General features: G+C 50.8%; 1 protein-coding gene across 1 annotated transcript; it reads left to right on the top strand.

The window, feature by feature from the left end:
• Positions 1 to 724: 724 nt before the first annotated feature.
• TGME49_216870 (DNA excision repair helicase) lies at positions 725 to 16,604 on the top strand. Its single transcript, XM_002370954.2, has 19 exons — positions 725 to 2,206; positions 2,732 to 2,817; positions 3,415 to 3,670; positions 4,729 to 4,830; positions 5,342 to 5,704; positions 6,897 to 7,063; positions 7,270 to 7,541; positions 8,333 to 8,708; positions 9,108 to 9,190; positions 9,662 to 9,859; positions 10,634 to 10,754; positions 11,424 to 11,489; positions 12,501 to 12,581; positions 13,263 to 13,414; positions 14,141 to 14,287; positions 14,961 to 15,081; positions 15,438 to 15,491; positions 15,683 to 15,844; positions 16,107 to 16,604. Exons 1-19 carry the CDS (start codon positions 2,065 to 2,067, stop codon positions 16,353 to 16,355), a joined length of 3,198 nt encoding a protein of 1,065 aa, XP_002370995.1. The 5' UTR covers positions 725 to 2,064; the 3' UTR covers positions 16,356 to 16,604.
• The last annotated feature ends 638 nt before the right edge of the window (positions 16,605 to 17,242 follow it).

Genomic DNA, 17,242 nt, shown 5'->3' with positions numbered 1-17,242 from the left:
CAGCCCACTGCCATTTTGTTTGATGTTGCCTGAAACGCGTCGACGGAGCCAAGTGCGCGTCCTGCGCCGTACTTGACGGTCAGGGAAGAAACTTTGCAACCTCAAGAGTGTGCGTTGGTGCCACCACCGCCAACGTTTCGAGCGTCTCTGTTGACTTAGCAAGTGTGGCATTGGAGTAAGGCGGTTTTTGCAACTGAAGTTTATCAGACTACTGTTTCACTGAAACGAAGGCGAATGCATGGCCTTTGCACGGGATGTGTTTGAACACTGTGGAAGCTAGGATAGAGCTGCCTCCTTCGAAGGGAAACCCAGTTTTTGGAAACCGCGCATTTGACGAAAGCCGGAAAGCTAGAGGCTGGATTTGATAAAAATGGAAATTCGAGCTCATGAGTTTCCAATGAGTGACGCGCCTCATCACCAGGGTAGAGTGACCTGGTGGATGCATGTGCACATACTCTTGTCCGTGCGTAACTATCCTTAGCCGGCTTGTTTTCACATCCTGACATTCAGCTGAAATCCAGCCCTTTCCTGGAGCAAAGCTGAGGTTTCTTGTGAAAAAACCTCATTTTCGTCGGCGTATCTGTGACTCTCCCTGACTCAAGGTGCTCGATTCGCTGCCCTCCCGCTTGCATGCGTGCATGCGTATGCAACTCTTAATAAAACGTGCGTCCACTGCACGGCAAAACGTCAATCTTTTTGTGGAAAACATTTCTCCGACACTTCCAGAACAACTGTCTGTCTACGAGGAAGTCTTTCTGCAGCGTTTTCGATTTCTAAGACCGTGGGAACTCGATCACGTCTCCGGGCTCCCTTCCATTGCACATGCGAGTGACGCACGCTGCCGTGCCAGCGTCGTGTGGCATCGACGGAGTTAGGAAGCCTCTCTCTGCGTTTTCTTCCTGTCGTCTTGCCCTCAGGGAGAGACATTCTCTGTTAACAAAAGTCTTTCTGCGGCTCTATGCCCCTCCCATACGCAGTGGTAGAGGAGCACAGGGCAAACGAAAGACACCCAGAGGCGCTACGCTTCTGTGGCATGTATCCTGTCGAGGAAGAGGCACGGAAGAAGCAAAGAGAAAACATTTCTGTACCGTTTTCCTTTCTCCTTTTTTTCCTCGAGTTTGCACAGGAGGGAAAGCTGCTCTAAGTGGGGCGACAGGTGCGCCTCTGCCTCTCGTCCTTTTTCGTTTTATCTGGTCTTCCTTCGTCATTGTCCTCTGCAGCTTCCAGATCTTTTTTATCCGATGTGAATCCCACCCTTCTCTGTTCGCTACCCACGAATTCTTGGGTTTCATGTTAATCAAAACAGCTTCATCGTTATCGGTATTCTATTCCTTCCCTGTGTTTGTCTCCCTATCTCTCTGCCTCTCTCCAGCTCCGTCACCCTTTCAAGAGTTGCCATTCCCTTTGCTTACGTGTAAACATCGTGATATGCGTCTCCAAGTTTCCAGCAGCTTTCTGCCGTTTTTTTGCCGTCTCTGCAAATTCGACGGTCTCTATCGTGCGCATCGGCATTCCTCACATCGAAAACACAGCGCAGTTACAGTACGTGGAATGCAAGTGACGCAACAGAAGTGATCAGTGGCGGAGAGACTTCTCCACTTCTTTTACGGACGCGACTCGTCTTCAGCAAACCCTCGCACATTTTCTGACGCTTCCTTGCCATCTTGTGACTTTTTTCCTGGAAAGCAAAGAACGCCTTCTGTTCTCGGCCACTGCCGTTTGCTCTTCTGGGTTATCCCGACCTTATCCTTCTCGTGCTTCTGTCGCGCAGCCTCTCTCTCTGCCAAGAACAGGGAGTTCTTTCACTCAACCATGAAGCTGCTTGCCTTTGACTTTCAGCTCCCTAAAGTGTGACTGCTCGTTCAATTTGTAGAATTCCGTTTCAAAGTTCGGACGGAGGGGGACTGCTTCGCGGGTGTCGCGAGGCCTCCAGACCCCCAGCGTCAAAGAGAGGGCCTTCGCCGTAGACAGAGGCCGGTGTGGAGGTTGGCGGTGAATCCCGTAGTGGGTTGACGCCTGCGTTGTCTCTGACGTCGTCTCCCTTTTCCACGTCTACTGCGCAAGATGGTCGTCTTCCAAATCGACGAAGTCACCGTCTACTTCCCCTACGACTTCATATACCCCGAGCAATATGCGTACATCCGCGCGCTCAAGCACACACTCGATGCCAAGGGCCATGCGGTCCTTGAGATGCCGACAGGGACGGGTGAGGCGATGAGAAAGGGAGGTCTGGGCGAGAAAGTTCCGAGACAAAGAGGAAGATGGAATACAACGGCGAACAAACCCAGCCGCAAGGAACCGACAGAGTAGACGGGTGCGAGCGAGACCTGTGAGGAGGTGAACGACCGCGTATAGGTCTCAGCGAGGGAGAGGCGTGGGTTCGATATCTTCTTGGAAACGGCGGAGTTCTCCTCTGCAGCGGGATTCGATGTTTCTAGGAGCGAGACGAAACTTCGTCAACTTCTTTGTAGACGACGCAGACAACGAGTCGAGACATCGACGCTTCCTGTTGAATGAAGCGACCACGGAGACCAAGAACGAGCAGCGACACAGGGACGCATCGCCAGCACTGGATCTGCGTGCGGGGACTCGGTGGCTAGGAACGCCCAGGTTTTGCTGTGCCTAAACTGCGAGTTCTAGGGGTCGCTCTGTGTAGCGAATTCTCCGTAATTGATTGCCTGTTTCCACTTGCATTTTCGCACCTTTTTCCTGGCTTTTCTCTCTTCTACAGGGAAGACTGTGGCGCTGCTCTCTCTGTTGACGTCGTACCAGCTGGCGCATCCTCGTCTCGGGAAGATTCTGTACTGCACGCGAACGGTACGCCCTGTCTCCTTTTTTGCGCTTTCAAGGCTGCTGTGCTGGTGTAGGAGCTGGAAAACATTGACTGTTCCCTTGCGTCCGGATCTGACGGTTCTCTGCCTTCTTCCTCTGTCTCAGTCCTACGTCTCATTCACTGCTGTGGTGGGGGGAGGGCGTTCGAGAGACACGGTCTCGCACGCGGCCTTTCTTCCTCTCTTTGTCTCTTTCTCTCTCCAACTTCATCCTATTTCGTCCACGATGTCGCCGTCACAACTCTGCAACTCGATCGGATTTGGTTGTCTTCTTTGTTTGCTTGTTCTCCACCGTCCTTCTGCATCGCCGCCGTCCGTGTGTCTCAACACAAGAGTCGTCATCTGAGTCCCAAGGCCCACCCTTTCTCTGCGTCTTCGAGGTTCCTCAGTCGAGACATGTCTCTTCCGACTTCATTCCTCAGTGTAGGTCCGTTCTCTCTTTCTTGAATCTGCGTTCTGCAGCGCCTCTCCGTCTCTATCGAGTCAGCGAGTGTTGTGATCCTGCCCAATACAGCTGCAGTCTGCATGCATGCGATTCTAGCTGATCCACCTTGGCCTAACCTTGACCTTGCTTGGATCGCAGGTTCCCGAGATGGAGAAAGCGCTGCTTGAGCTAAAGGGAGTGATAGACTATCGGATTGAAGAAATTCGAAAAGCTCGAGAAACGAAGGCCCGCCAAGAGCAAAGTCCATGCGAAGAAAAAGAGCAGACAACAAGTGCATCTGGAGACTCGCTTGGAAGGAAGCGGGAACTCGGCACCCCAGGAGCTGCGCCCCTCCAGCCTATTTCGAAAACCACAGAAAGCGAGGATCCACCGTACATAGGCAAAGACATGGCGCGTAAGTCCAGAAATCCAAACAAAGTGGAGCCAAGCGAACATTTCAAAGTGCTCGTGGCGTTTCTGTTGTGCGTGTATGTACGTATATCTATGCATGAATGCTGATTCGGAGTAGGGTGTACGACGTATGTATACGTTTATATATACAGACACACAAATATACATAAAGCCTTACGTGTATATGCGTAGAGAAGGAGTTTCAGAGGAGCGAGTGATCGATAGAATCTTGGAAACGTGGAGGAAAAGACATAATTCGCAACGCCCGTGCGACATTTGCCTCATGTATATATATATATATATACATATATATATTTGTGTAACTTTGTGTATATATGCTGAAGAGGAAGTATGGTGAAGAAGTTTCGGAACAGCTACCGGCGCTGTGTCTGTTTTTGCGTCTGGATGCTTCAAAAGCGCTCGTGCAGCTCATCGAGTCTCAGAGAGGAATTCTACATGAATAGAGGATGAGATAAATGCTCACGGATCACCAATTCCGTATCGAATACCTCTGTACTGTTAGGCTACAGAAACGTTGTGCGAGAGAGAGAGGAGAATCTTTCAGCTGTTTTCTCTGCTCCGTACAAGCAGTTCGTGGTTTGTGCTTTCTTATGTTTCGTCTTTATCTCGGTCCTGCGTTTCTTTCGGCGTCTTTCTCGGTCCAGCTCGGACTTGGCTTGTCTTGCAGAAGCCTGAACGAAACCCCCTGAGTCCGAGGAACAGTCATCTTGTGGCCTGCTCAAAATCCGAAACCTAGGAGAGCGATACAATGCCCCAAAACTGGAATCCGAGAACAAGGCTACAGCCTTGGAATTCCGGTTTCAACATGCAAGTCTCATCAGTGAATAGAAAGTCTCCACGTTGTTAAACCGTTTTGTTTGTATGTCTCAGGCGACTCTGCTGATGCAATTGTTCGCTCTTCTTTTCCTTTTCAAGCAGGTGTGTTATGTTCTGTTCCTTTGCATACAGGTATTCGCTCTTCTTTTCGTTCGTATGCAAGTGTTCCCTGTCCTTGCGGTTTATGTCAATTTTCCTTCCCCTTTCTCCTCGCTGTGACCTCAGGCGACGGGTACATCCTCGGGGTCGGTCTGTCTGCTCGGCGAAACATGTGCATCAACCCTGCAGTGTACAACCAGCCTGACCGGGAGAGAATCGATGAAGCCTGTAAGGCATAGATGCAACATACCTTCTCATTTGCTTCCGTCCGTTCCTTATACCAGCCGTCTTCTCTCCCTTTTGTTAGCCTCTCGCGACTGTGTGCTCCGCTCCGAAGATAAGCCGAGGGTCGGCCGGTAGACAGCGTGGATAGGCAGAGAGAGATCTCGAACGTTCGCGTGGTTCACTCGTTAGCAGAAAGGACGGAAATCTACTCATGTGTCAGAACTTGTTTCTCCTTTTGTTCCGAATCTCAATCTCTGTGCAGACAAATTCTAAGATGCATGCATGAGAGCCGCATGAATTCAGCTACGTATTAAGGTCAAGATGCATTCCAGTTGAGTTTTAGAATGTGACTCAGATAGCACTCAACTAGCCCTCTACCAAGACAAATACAAGCTGCAGTCATCCACCTACTGGGGCAATATATCTACGTGAACTGCCCGTCGTTTCTGATGTATTTTAGGTGGAACCGATCAACAGTTTCGTGTCGAATTTTGGATCTTTGTTTTCCCTTTAGGTCGACAGCTGACGGCGCCGTGGGTGCGACAGCAACACCTGACGAGCTACAATCCACCTTCGAGTTTCTTCTCGGCTTCCTCGTCGCACGGAGATGCCCCCACTGGAGACATCGAAAATCTTGGACTTCTTGCAGAGAGAGGAGCTCGCAGTTGTGGGGGGTCCTGCGGCCTTGAACGAAGGGGCAATGGAGAGGGAGGAGAGCGAGAAGACGGAGAAGAAGGCAAAGAAGAGCGAGAGCGACGGAGGAGAAGGGAAGCACTTGAGTCAAACGAAGAAGCGGAACCTGGGCACTACTCTCCTTCTCTCTGTGCGTGGTACGAGAACCTCGATCGATACTTTGCTCCACAGTTCTTTCCTGCCGGTAAGCGACTCAGCAAAAGAAGTTGAATCAGAGTGGGTCTGAAACAACGACGACTGAACAGAGTGGAACGAAGAAAGACGAAAGGAAGGACTGGAATGAGCAGTGGCGAGGGAAAGAAATCTGGCGGAAGGGAGGACTCAGGAAAAGGGGAAACGTCCGTGAGAAGAGAGACACAAAAGACAAGATATCAGAGAAGAAAGACTCACGACAGAACCCTGCCTCGTGGATGCTCGCGATGGTCTTCGCGTTTCTTTCGTGCACTCGCCTTAGGAGATGGAATAAATCAACCGACGTCTCAGCGAGGCCCTGGAGACTAGCTTGGACAACAAACCTGGAGTTTCCCAGGAGGGACGCAGACTGCGTCACACACGATGCGAGAAATAGATACACGACAAAACATATGCATGCACGCATACACGCATGCAAGCATATATACATACATATACACACATAGTTATGTATACATATATATATATATATATATATATATGTATATGTATGTTTGCATGGAGAGTTAGTTATGCTTACGTTGACCAAAAGAAATGAGGGAGAAGGAAGAAGAAAGGCAAGGACCCCTGTCTGTCTTGAAAAAACAACAGGCGTTTCCTGTTCTTTCCAATGGTCTCGAGTTGTTTCTCCTCCTGTGTACAGCCTCACGTTGCCTGGTGTTGGAGACGAGGTACAGATGTTTCCCTCTTCCTCCATCGATGTTCTGTCTCCTTTGTGTATTTGTGTTCCTTCTTTTTTCCATCTCTTCTCTGTGCGTTGTTTTCCTGGGTGTAGAGTTTGAGTGCTGAACAGAAGCTGCATGTTTCCGTGACTACGGAGGAGCAGCATCTGCTGTGTCGATCATTGGACGCGAGGTGTCTTGTCTCAAGGGGAAAGCCGCAGAAGAGAAGGGAACAGAGAAAGCTTTCTTCGGCGTCGGTCCTTGTTCCGCGACGAGTTGCGCACACACGAGAGGTTGACAGTGTTTCGCATTCTGAAAAGTACCACGCTGTTTCTCTGCTCAATTCGTCTGCAGTGTGCACCTCGTAAGACGCGTTCGAGCTGGCGTTCCTTGCAGTGCGTCGGTGGGAGCCTTCAGTGCGTCGTTGCGACCGGTAGGCATCCGCTGCTACATGGAAGCTTCCGTTCGTCGAGCATTGGTGAACCGGGCCTGCTTTGTTCTAGCGCGTCTTCGTGTCTGCAGGTGTGTACACCATTGAGGAGTTGAAAATTGCTGCTGGAAACTGGAGGCATCCTCTTCTGCATCGCAACTTGCCCTTCTGTCCGTACTTCCTCGCGCGTCGTCTCCTCCACATTGCAAATGTCGTCGTCCTGAACTACCAGTACATTCTGGATCCGAAGGTGTCACAGGTACCTGTTTCCAGAGAAAAAGACGAGGTCGTCTGCCGCTCGAACTCGACACAGAGTCGGATTCACGGTAGACAATTTCCTCGCGTTTTCTCCACTTTTGCGCGAGCGTGTGGCGATCGTTTCTGCTTTTTCCTCACGCTGGCGTCCCCTTCTGCTCCTCGTCTCCCCTGAACAATGCACGGATCTCCGTTGCTGTTCGCTCGCAGGCTGCTCTGTTGACTCCACTGCCCGACGGTATGTCTTCGTCGCACACTACGGGAGGGCAGACTCGGTCGACCTACTCGAATCCGTACCAGCGTCGCGGCTTCGGTGGCGTTTCAACTCCAGAAGAAGTCCAGTACGAAGGGTCCGTCGTGGTTTTTGACGAAGCGCACAATATCGACAACGTCTGCATCGAGGCTCTTAGCGTGAACATCAATCGATCTGTCATGGAGGCGGCGCTGCGGAATCTGAGTCAACTTGCTGAAAAAATCGAAGAGTAGGTTTGGAGGCTCGTTGCGGTCGCCTCGATCATTCCGCGTCCTGTGTCCTCCTTTGGTTTTCTCTGTCGTGTTTACTGGATATTCGCGGAGGCTGTCGGAGTTTTTTGCGTGTACACATGCTTTTGCAAGGCAACGTGGACGGTTGCTGCTGTTCCGTTCTTGACCTTCTTTTTGCACTTGCCTTCTTTTCTGCGGTGCCGATCGCCTTCTTCTGTTTTGGATTCGCTCTCTCAGTTGTTCTCTCTCTCTCGCCCTTCCACCTTTCCTTCTTCACTTCCTCTGTTGCCCTCTTTCTTCCCTGTCGGTGGATCTCCCTTCCGCACTCTGTTCCTCTCTTGCGTCTTTCTTTGTCTTTCTTTCTCCTCCTTCGTCCTCCTCTCTCTCTCTGCTGCTTCCTTTCCTCCGTCTTGCTTTCTCCTCTGCTTGCCTCGACCCTCGCTGCGCCCCTTCGTCGGCCGCGGCTTCCGCCTGGACTTCCTGCGTGCGTCCAGTGGCGAAAGTGTACAGGCCTGTTCGTTCTCCGGAGTATGTTATTTTTTCGAAGACGCATCGGTCAGCGGAAGAGAATTGAAATGACGAAGTTATGGTTCTGGTCTCGTGACTGGCTGTCAATAACTCTCTGAGTGCTTGACGATACTTCTGCCATTGCATTGTCAATTAAGGTGTGTAGCGTTACCAGACTCGAGGCTCTGCTGTTCGCCCTCTCCACCACCCTTCAGCTGCCCGTGCGACGCCAGTGGTACTGAGGGCTACTGGTTTTTCTCGTGTGTTTTTCTCCGTGTTCAAGAGTGAAGAAAGAAGATGCAGAACGCCTTCGCGAAGAATACGAAAACCTCGTCCGCGGCATCAAACGCCGAAGGGCAACCGAAGAAGAGAGCGCGTCGTCTTCCTCTGCGCCTTCCTCTCCTCCCTCCGCGGCGTCTGCGGCGACTTCTTCCTCTTCTGCGTCTGAGGTTGAAAGGGGAAAGGAAGGACAAGAAACGGAACGGACCGACGGAGAAGAGGCGGGGGGAGGCTCGGCCTGTGTGCGCCCAGAAGACGAAGGCGAGAGAATTCGAGAGAAACGAAAAGAGTCGCGCGACCCAGGGCGAATCGTCGTGGCAAACGAAACCCTCGATTTGCTCGCCAGCCCCCTCCTTCCTGATGACGCCCTCTTGGAGCAGGTGAGAAGAACAAGGGGGACTCTCCAGCAGAGAGTGTGGGCAAAACTGTTTCTCTTTTTTCAATGCTGTTTTGGGATGGGCCTTCAAGGTGTAACGCCGCGTCGGTATGATCACGAGAAAAACGAAAACGCCTGCTTTTCTTATACACTTCGGGGTGTAGTTTCAAGGCAGTGAGACTTCTCTATGGTCATCCGAAAAAGAAACGAAGACCTCGTTTTCACTACTGGTGTGGGTGTATGCGCATGCCGAACCAGCATGTGGAGAGTGAGCAGGAATAAGTCCTGAGAAGCATGCAGACAAATAGTTCCTCAGGTGCGGTTGACCGGTGGATGTGTCAAAAAGTCCTCACACACCGTGGATCCAAGCCCCTGTCTCTCCGATGTTTGTGTCTCCGGTCAGGCCGTTCCTGGAAGCATTCGAAAGGCAGAGCACTTTGTCGCTCTAATGCGGCGCATCGTCTCCTACCTGAAGTCTTACATCAAGTGAGGAAGTAAAAATGTGCATTTTGGAAGGACTCGCCAAGAGCGTTTCCATAGAGACAACGGTACCCCAGAAAGCACTGTTCTTGGAGTCAAAAACGACACACAGAGGATACAAAATGAGACGAAACGAAGAATGGGAGAATGTGCGGCGTCCACTCTTTGAAAAAACAAGAGGGGTCTCTGGGGCATTGTCTCAAACGCGAGTTTGTGGTTGCAGTCGAGGTTCCTCTAGCGACTCTGTCGTGGTTTCTGTCTTTCCTTAACTTTGTCTCCATTCGTCACCTCGCTCGCCTTCTGCGGCTTCGTCTATGGACCTTTCCACGTGGATTGTCTCCTTTCTCTCGAGCCGTCGCACTGCGTCGTTTTTTGCCTCCTTTGGGTGGGTCTTCCCCTGCCGCATCTCAGGCCATTCTCTGTTGGCCAGTCCACTTCATCCCCGCGTCGTCGTTGTGCGCTTTCTCTCTGTCTCAGGATCTACGAGTTGAAGAGCGAAGGACCGCTGTCCTTCCTGCACATGTTTGAAAAGGAGACACACATCGACGCGAGTTTGTTGAAGTTCTTCTACGACCGCCTGAAGAGTCTCTTCAATACTCTCCAGATCACGGAAGTCGAGTCTTACGCCCCTTTGACGCTTGTCGCCGATTTCTGCACGCTCGTAGCCACCTACTGGTGAGCCAGAAGAAGTCTTGCAGTTTTTTCTTGAAATTCTGAGCTCTCACTGCCCCTGTGACGTCAACGTTGAGGCCAGGAGAACGAGGAAGAGTCGAACGCTCCGACACCTAGCTGTGGGGGTCTTTCTTCATTTCTCTTTCCTTTCCTCTCTGCCGCTGCTGAAAGGCCTCTCCTGGAGGAGCTGAGTCTTGGTCTCGGCAGCTTCAGTTTTCGCGCGGTCTTCAGTGTTGGCGTAAGACAGGCGTTTTGTGTACGACGGACGCCAGGGTGAGGGTGGAGGCGGCACACAGCGCAGCTTGCTCTGTCGCAAGAAGCTCGTGGATAAGAAATCGAATATGGATCTTAAGTTGGAGATAAGAAAAACGAGTAGACTGCACAGAACCAGAGCCACTCGGGGATCGCTTCCAGACAGCAGCTGTCTCCGTGGAGTGACCTCAGATTTTGGACTATGACCAAGGAGCCTTTAACGTCTTTTCTTTGGCAAGGGCGTCTTTCTTTCTTCAGCATGTTCGTCGCCTCGCTTTGATCTCCGTGTGTCTTACGTTTCTCCTTGTAGCGGCTAACAGTTTTCTATGACACAACGCAGGCAGAAGGTCGAAACTCTCTGTGTCGCATTTTTCTCGATGTTGTGTGGTTGGCGACTCACTTGTTCTTCAGTGACGGATCACTTTCTCCTAAGTCTCGATTCCGTCGTCACGCGGTCCTCACTCATCTTCACCATTTCTTGTTCGCTGTTTCCCCTTTCTTCTGCGCCGTCTATCTTCCTTTCAGTGAAGGTTTCATTCTGATTTGCGACCCGTACCCAGAAGCAGTTGGTCTCTACGACCCTCTCCTCCAACTCTCCTGCTTAGACGCGTCTCTCGCAATGCAGCCTGTCCTAAAACGCTTCCAGGTATTCGAAAAGACTCCATTCGCTGTCTTAGCGTCTGCAGACAGTTGTTCTCCAGTGCCTTTACATGCACGAAAACTCGCCTTTCCTAGTCTCGGAAGGGGTCAAAACTGTCTGAATCGAGGTGCCGCTCGAGGGCGTCTCTGTGTATGTGTCACAGAGTGATTCTTGGTCTGCTTTGTTGACTCTCTTTCGAGAAGAAAGAAATCCGCGTCCGGGGGTCTCACCAGAATCGTCGAGGTGTTTGTGGCTCTGTCTTTAGATTGGGGAAAAGATATTTCCAGTTTTCAGATGAAACAGTGCATTACGTAGACGTTGCTCGCCGAGCGCTGTCGCGCGGAGAGAGGGGAGCGAGCACGCTACTCAGCGTTGTCCTCGTCGCGTCAGAAGGAGAGCGTGTGTCTGCGGGGAGACTCCGAGACCGTCATGGTGTGTTTGGAACTCGGACGCATCGTCATGGGTCGCGTTCGAGGTCTTTGCTCCCAGCAACCGAGTCGCGGACTGTAGAGTGGATTTGCATGCACGAAACCATGCATGGGATGTACTTGTCGCGGAGCAGGTTGTGTGGAGGTGCTTGGATCGTGGTTGGGTTCTCGCGAAAGGGCCGTTTCTCGGCATGCGGGGTCGACAGGTTCGCTTGGCTTTCTGCTTGTCTTGCGCTCTAACTCGCAGTCCCTCATCTTGACGTCAGGCACTATCTCTCCCCTCGAACTGTACCCGAAGCTGCTCAACTTTGTGGTGAGGCGGAGAAAAGGAATCGATTGCGAACGAGAAGCGATCACGTCGTTCTGCGCGTGCAGGACTTCGTTTTGCGGGCAGGTGACTCCGGGTCGCCCGGTGCTCTTTCTTCGACTCTGTTCTGTGGCGAGGCAGGGAAGGAAGGAACTCAAGGGAAGCGCGCTTGAGTGAAACAGCATCGGGTGGTTTCTACTGCAGAGGTCTTTTCGCGAAACCAGCCAACAGGACAGTGTGAATCCCCTGTCCGAACACACCCTTTCTCCGATCTCCGCGGGTTCAGTTACCAACAGGCTGTACACGCAAGCAGCCCCTTTTGTTATGACGAAAGAAGTCAGGGAAACTCAACAGCCGGCTCGGCGTAGCGCTGTGTTGTACGTAGTAATGCGCACACGCCTTGACATCTGGAGTGATGGGGAGAAAGTAGAGTTCCACGGACTGAAAAAGCTGGCGTAATGGAGCAAAGGGGAGCACTCTGTTTCTCATTTGCGGCGCGCAGCACAAAAGGCTCTGAAGCATTTGAGTGACACTGTCTTTTCAAAAGCAAAGGACCCAGTGTCACAGCTGACGCCGTGACATGTGCTACAGAGTTTTTCTTTTCGAAGTTGCGATCGACATTTTCTTCCTTCCCTCTTGCAAACTGGTTCCGGCAAACACGAATCTTGCCTGACCCTAGAGGATGCAAACCACATGATCGAAAATTATTTTTCAAACAGTTTATAACATTTGTGCCGTTACTGTGTTGCGCATTTAACGGGGGGAAAGGGTGAACTTGTAACTGCGGTGGTGAAGGAACGAAGACGCAAGTGTACGTACCTCGTCCGCGAGAGCAAGGTCAGTGGTGCGGATCTGTCGGTATTGACGGTAGCGGCATTGATAGACGCGTCTATGGGCTATTTCGGCTTCTTGGGATGTTTTGAGAGCACACCTGAGACACTGTCGTGGCTGGAGATAAATCGAGTTTTATCGGCTTTTTCTGGGATTTCCCCTCTCTGTGCATGCAACGCATGTCAGCCTGTCATCACGGAGTCCTTTCCGATGTCTCTCGACCGGAACTGCATTTGTCCATTGATTGTTGCGCGCGGCTCGGATCAGGTAAGAAAAGCAACGCGAGGAAACCGCGCAAGCACTGGCACTATTTTATGTTGACGTGTATGCCAGTAAGAATAAATCGACTACCACCAAATGTGTTATCGTTAACGTAGATAAATAGATTAAAGTACTTGGTACAGAGTAACGTTAAGGAGGAAAACATCAACGGATATCGTTTATATGTTTGGAGTCCGTGTCTGGTCTCACTGACGCGAGTGGAAGAAGCAGGGCCACAGTATTTAGTATCTTGCAGAAGACCCCAGTTACGTGATACAGACAACCAAAGAGTTTGTGATTACTGTGCACCATCTTTGTCTTTACAGCGGGGACTAGGGGAACATCTGTGAAACAATTTGCCATTATGTCTAGATTTTTATGTGGAGAAATGAAAACACAAAGTCCTTTTTGCCACAATTGAATCTTGAGCAGGTGGATGAAGTGTGTGACTGAAAGGTGACGAAGGCCAGTGCGAAGGACCAGCACGAAAGAAGAAAAACCCAGAGAACTGGGAGACTCGAGCTCTGTGTCTCAAACGGATCTTGTCTTGTGTCTCTAGAAGAAAGCGTGGTTTTGCCTGCTCTGGGCGTTCCTTTCAGAGGCGCTTTAGTCTTGTTGCTTGCATGGTGTTACGCGTTGATCCCCGCATACTTGTGCACTGAGTTTGCTGCTCCTTGTCTTCAACAGATTCCTCTGACGTCTAAGTTCGAATATCGCCATGACATGAACGTTCTAAGGAACTACAGCAATCTTTTGATAGATCTCTGCAAGCACGTTCCCGACGGCCTCGTTTGTTTCTTCACCTCGTACTCGTACATGGAGTCTGTGCTCTCCAGCTGGTAAGAATTTCCAGGTGAAAAGATATGCCGTATGCTCTTCCTCTCAGCGAGCAGGCCGCACACGTCCGTTTCCTTCTTTTCTAGAAGAAATCACTGAGAAACGGGGAGCCTTTTCCACTCCACCCACGTAAAGTTCTCAACACGGTCGTCACGAAAGCCACTGTCGGTGACAAACTGGGGAGTCGGGCAGACGTCCGGTGGTACGTTTGTTGTTGCCAGGGACAGATCAGGCATGGATTAACATTACAGGTCTGTTCGGAGTGTTTACCGAAGCAGGAATGGCAGGCAGCGAACTGTGAGACGCGATGGAAATCTCTGTCTTTTTGCATTCGCTTTTTCCACACTTCCTTCTCGATTGTCAGCCTTTTTATGAGCAATTTCCAAGTTGAACGTCGACTTTGTTTCACACACATCTACCGAGCAGTGCTTTTCTGGCTGTCGGGATCTGTTTTTTGTCGGTAGTCTTTGCACGGGTACTCACTGGGGGGTCTTTATCGTGGCACTCCACTCTTCGAATATAAGCCGATGTACTCCATTAGTCAAAATAAAATGTCCTCCAACTGTAGAATAGGTTTCTTCATATTTTAACAGCCGCAGTGAACGGCGGTGAACCGATGAACACTGTCAGCTTGTGCAGGTCCGTCTGGTTCCGTACATTTGCCAAGGAAAAGTTTCGCTTGCAGTTCACATCATCCTTCGTGACGAAAGGATTCAATCTCCTCGCAGGTATCACAGCGGAGTTCTGGCGCAGGTCCTTGATTACAAGCTGATTTTCATTGAGACCAAAGACGTGGTAGCAACGACACTCGCGCTTCATAACTTCCGGCGCGCGTGCGAGTGCGGCCGAGGTGCCGTTTTCTTCTCAATCGCCAGGCAAGACGTTTTTCGACGTTCATGTCCCAAACACAGAGTTCTATTTTCGTGGCGCGTATACAGTGTTGGTTCTTCACATACACGCTAGGCATCATTGTACTCAATGTATTTGCCGAGGAGCTACAGTCGCCGCAAACTTCCTTTCTTCAGTACCATGTTTAGGACTTTGGCTTGGAGGATACTGCGTATCTGATGGCACAATAAAACGGCTCTCTGTATAACATGTTATCTTGCCTAAGTATGGTGGGCGTTGAGCTTCCGTCCTTAACATAGGAAGGAAAAAGGCAACTTTAAGCGCGGTGACTATACTTGCGGGATTACTCGCGCCATTCAAATGGATGTAGAAGATATGCAAAACTACACAAGACGCGCGACATATTGATTTCTGTGTTTTGGGGTGCCTAAAAGATATCGCGATATCTTTTGGACAGAAAACGGAGTCTGTCATTGTGTGGTTTTCCAAGCATGCAGGAACTTCTCAATTTCTCAGTTGCTGCAGGGGGTGAAAGTCACTTTGTTTCTTGGATACCCTTCCCGACATGATCTGACCTGTCCCCGGCGTACCCTATGACCGTCATGTCCTTTAGAGGTTGAACGTAAAGTGGATTATTATCTACACTGCTTCGACGTGACTTATGACGCATGCGTTGTTGTTTTTATTTGCGGCAAACAGAGGCAAAGTGGCTGAGGGCATTGACTTCGATCGACACTTCGGGCGATGTGTGGTGCTCTTCGGCGTCCCCTTTCAGTACACACTGTCTCGGGTTCTCAAAGCACGGCTCGACTTCATAAGAGTAAGAACTGTCGAAAGGTTCGTCTTTACGTTTACCACCCTTTTCACTTTTAGCACGTATCGGTATTGTGGAACGGAGGGCCAAGGCCCTTCGGTAGGCACGTCGAAGCAAACAGAATCGCAGAGTCTTTGCTTCACCCCTTGAGACCATGGGCAAGGATAGGGACACTCGCTACACGTCCAGTGATTAATTATGTTTCAACACTGTGTCTGAGAACCAGAGGCATCACCACTCTCAGGTCTTCTCTGTTTTCTGTGACCCCCTCAAATCCACAGGGTGCCACACCATTGCCGAGAGAACCTTTGGGGCTACGTAGAGGCGTTGTTTTTGGTGTGTTCTGTGCGATGCTAATGCAGGAGCATTACCAAATTCCCGACAATGAGTTCCTCACGTTCGACGCTATGCGACAGGTACGCTTAAATGGTGTGTTCTTGCAGACATAATGCTTGACTAGTGTGGTGCATTGTGGTTGGTGAGCGCGAATGCAGTATACCATGCAATCATTTCCTTTTTCGTCTTCTTTAGTGAGGAACAGTGGATGGCGTTTCAGACGGCGGTGTCTGGAGGACTGTCGCAGTGTCGGGTGGTCCACTGTCCTCAGGCTGCTCAATGTGTCGGACGTGTCATTCGAAGCAAAAATGATTACGGGCTGATGATATTTGCGGACGCACGGTACAGTCGCATCGACAAACGAAGTAAACTGCCTCCCTGGATTCTCAAGCACCTCGACAACGCCCATCTTGCCTTGAATACGGAAACCGCGGTAAGAGGGGGGTTTTATTTATGCGGCTGCCGGGTGGTAAAACTCGAAGTGTATGAGCCATAACGGGCTTCACTGTTGTCCTACAGAAGTGTGCGAAATATGTAGCCACGATTCGCGAGAAAAGCTATATATACTGTTTGCCAAAACACTTGGGGCGGTATTGAATTCGGTGGGGTATGTTGCAGCGGGGTTCCGTGTGACAGCACTGCAAATGATGAGTAAGGGTAATCGGGGGTTGTGTGTTTGTGCTGTTGTTGTGAAGATAAGCGTGGCGCGGACCTTTCTACGCCATATGTCCCAGCCGCCTCCTCCGCCGTCGGCTTCCAGGCTTGACGCCCGCCAGTTACAGCAGCCACAGCAGCAACAGTGCTGGGAACTCGTCAGGCGGACGTTACATCTCAGCGCGAATTCTTGTGTCCCTGCACAACCCAAGGAAGTTGGAGAGGGTGTTCCTTCTGGAGTGAAGACGGCGGATGAAAAACAGAAGCCGCCGACCGGCGACGGGCAGTAGGATGTGGGGGGTTGAGTTAATGTCTGTCAAGGCGGACCGGTCTCGCGAAAAGTGTTAAATGTTTGTCGATTAAACCAAACGTATATCCTCATGGCGTGCGCGTCCATTCAGCAAGCCATTCAACGCTGTGGTGATATTCATCTTAATCTTATCGTTCAGCCCGTCGTCTTCATAAGGTATCGCAAAGATCATCTGAATTTCCCGTGTGCAGTGGTTAACACACTAACTGCGTCCACAACTGTTCCGGCCACATCGGCTTCTGAAATTGCAGTATTTGGGAAGCGGCCGACCAGGTCGCTTGCACGAGGTCAAAGAACCAGTAGTCACAAAGACTGCACCCCCAGCCCTGTCGGTTGTTTGAGCCAGTCTTCTGGATGAGCAGCAGTTCACGAAAATTTCACTGTTTTTCTGCATCTGGTGAAAACGAGTTCATGACAGCCGCGATTCTGACATCGAAAATAATGACTGTTCCTCGTGCCTCGACTCCATAAAATCGACAGCTGCGCGGGGTCGAAGCAGGTTCCAAGGATTACTAAGTAGCAGCGTCTTAACCGTTTTAACTGAAGCAGTGGCACAAGGATGCGTGTGTACCAGCCTCCGCCAGTCCCATGTTGTGGACCAGTACGCAGATCACTGGTCACTCGAGAAAGTCGTGGCATCGACCAAAGCTGTGACCAGACAATCGTCCTCACAGCAGGTCGCCCAGCTTCTGATGTACCCCAGCAGGTATTTTCACTGGTTCTTCAAATTGTTGTGTTTGACCACTGGAGTGCTGAAGCCCGTTAATACGCAAGACAAACTCCCACGCACCTGCAGGCGTGTTTTGCACCGGAAATTAAGTATGAAGCTTCAGCTGAAAGCTGTATGTTGGTGGCGTACTAAATCAC

The sequence above is a fragment of the Toxoplasma gondii genome, chromosome XI (assembly GCF_000006565.2).
Source record: "Toxoplasma gondii ME49 chromosome XI, whole genome shotgun sequence".
In the NCBI taxonomy this organism is placed as follows: Eukaryota; Apicomplexa; class Conoidasida; order Eucoccidiorida; family Sarcocystidae; genus Toxoplasma; species Toxoplasma gondii.
This window is presented reverse-complemented; position numbering and strand designations above follow the sequence as displayed.

What these genes read in the sequence shown, in the direction of transcription:
- TGME49_216870 (XM_002370954.2), top strand. Translation starts at nt 2,065, where the DNA reads ATGGTCGTCTTCCAAATCGACGAAGTCACCGTCTACTTCCCCTACGAC. An exon ending in CTGTCCTAAAACGCTTCCAG is followed by an intron (nt 10,755 to 11,423) that starts GTATTCGAAAAG and finishes TCTAACTCGCAG; the next exon opens with TCCCTCATCTTGACGTCAGG. An exon ending in CGTTCGACGCTATGCGACAG is followed by an intron (nt 15,492 to 15,682) that starts GTACGCTTAAAT and finishes CACTGTCCTCAG; the next exon opens with GCTGCTCAATGTGTCGGACG.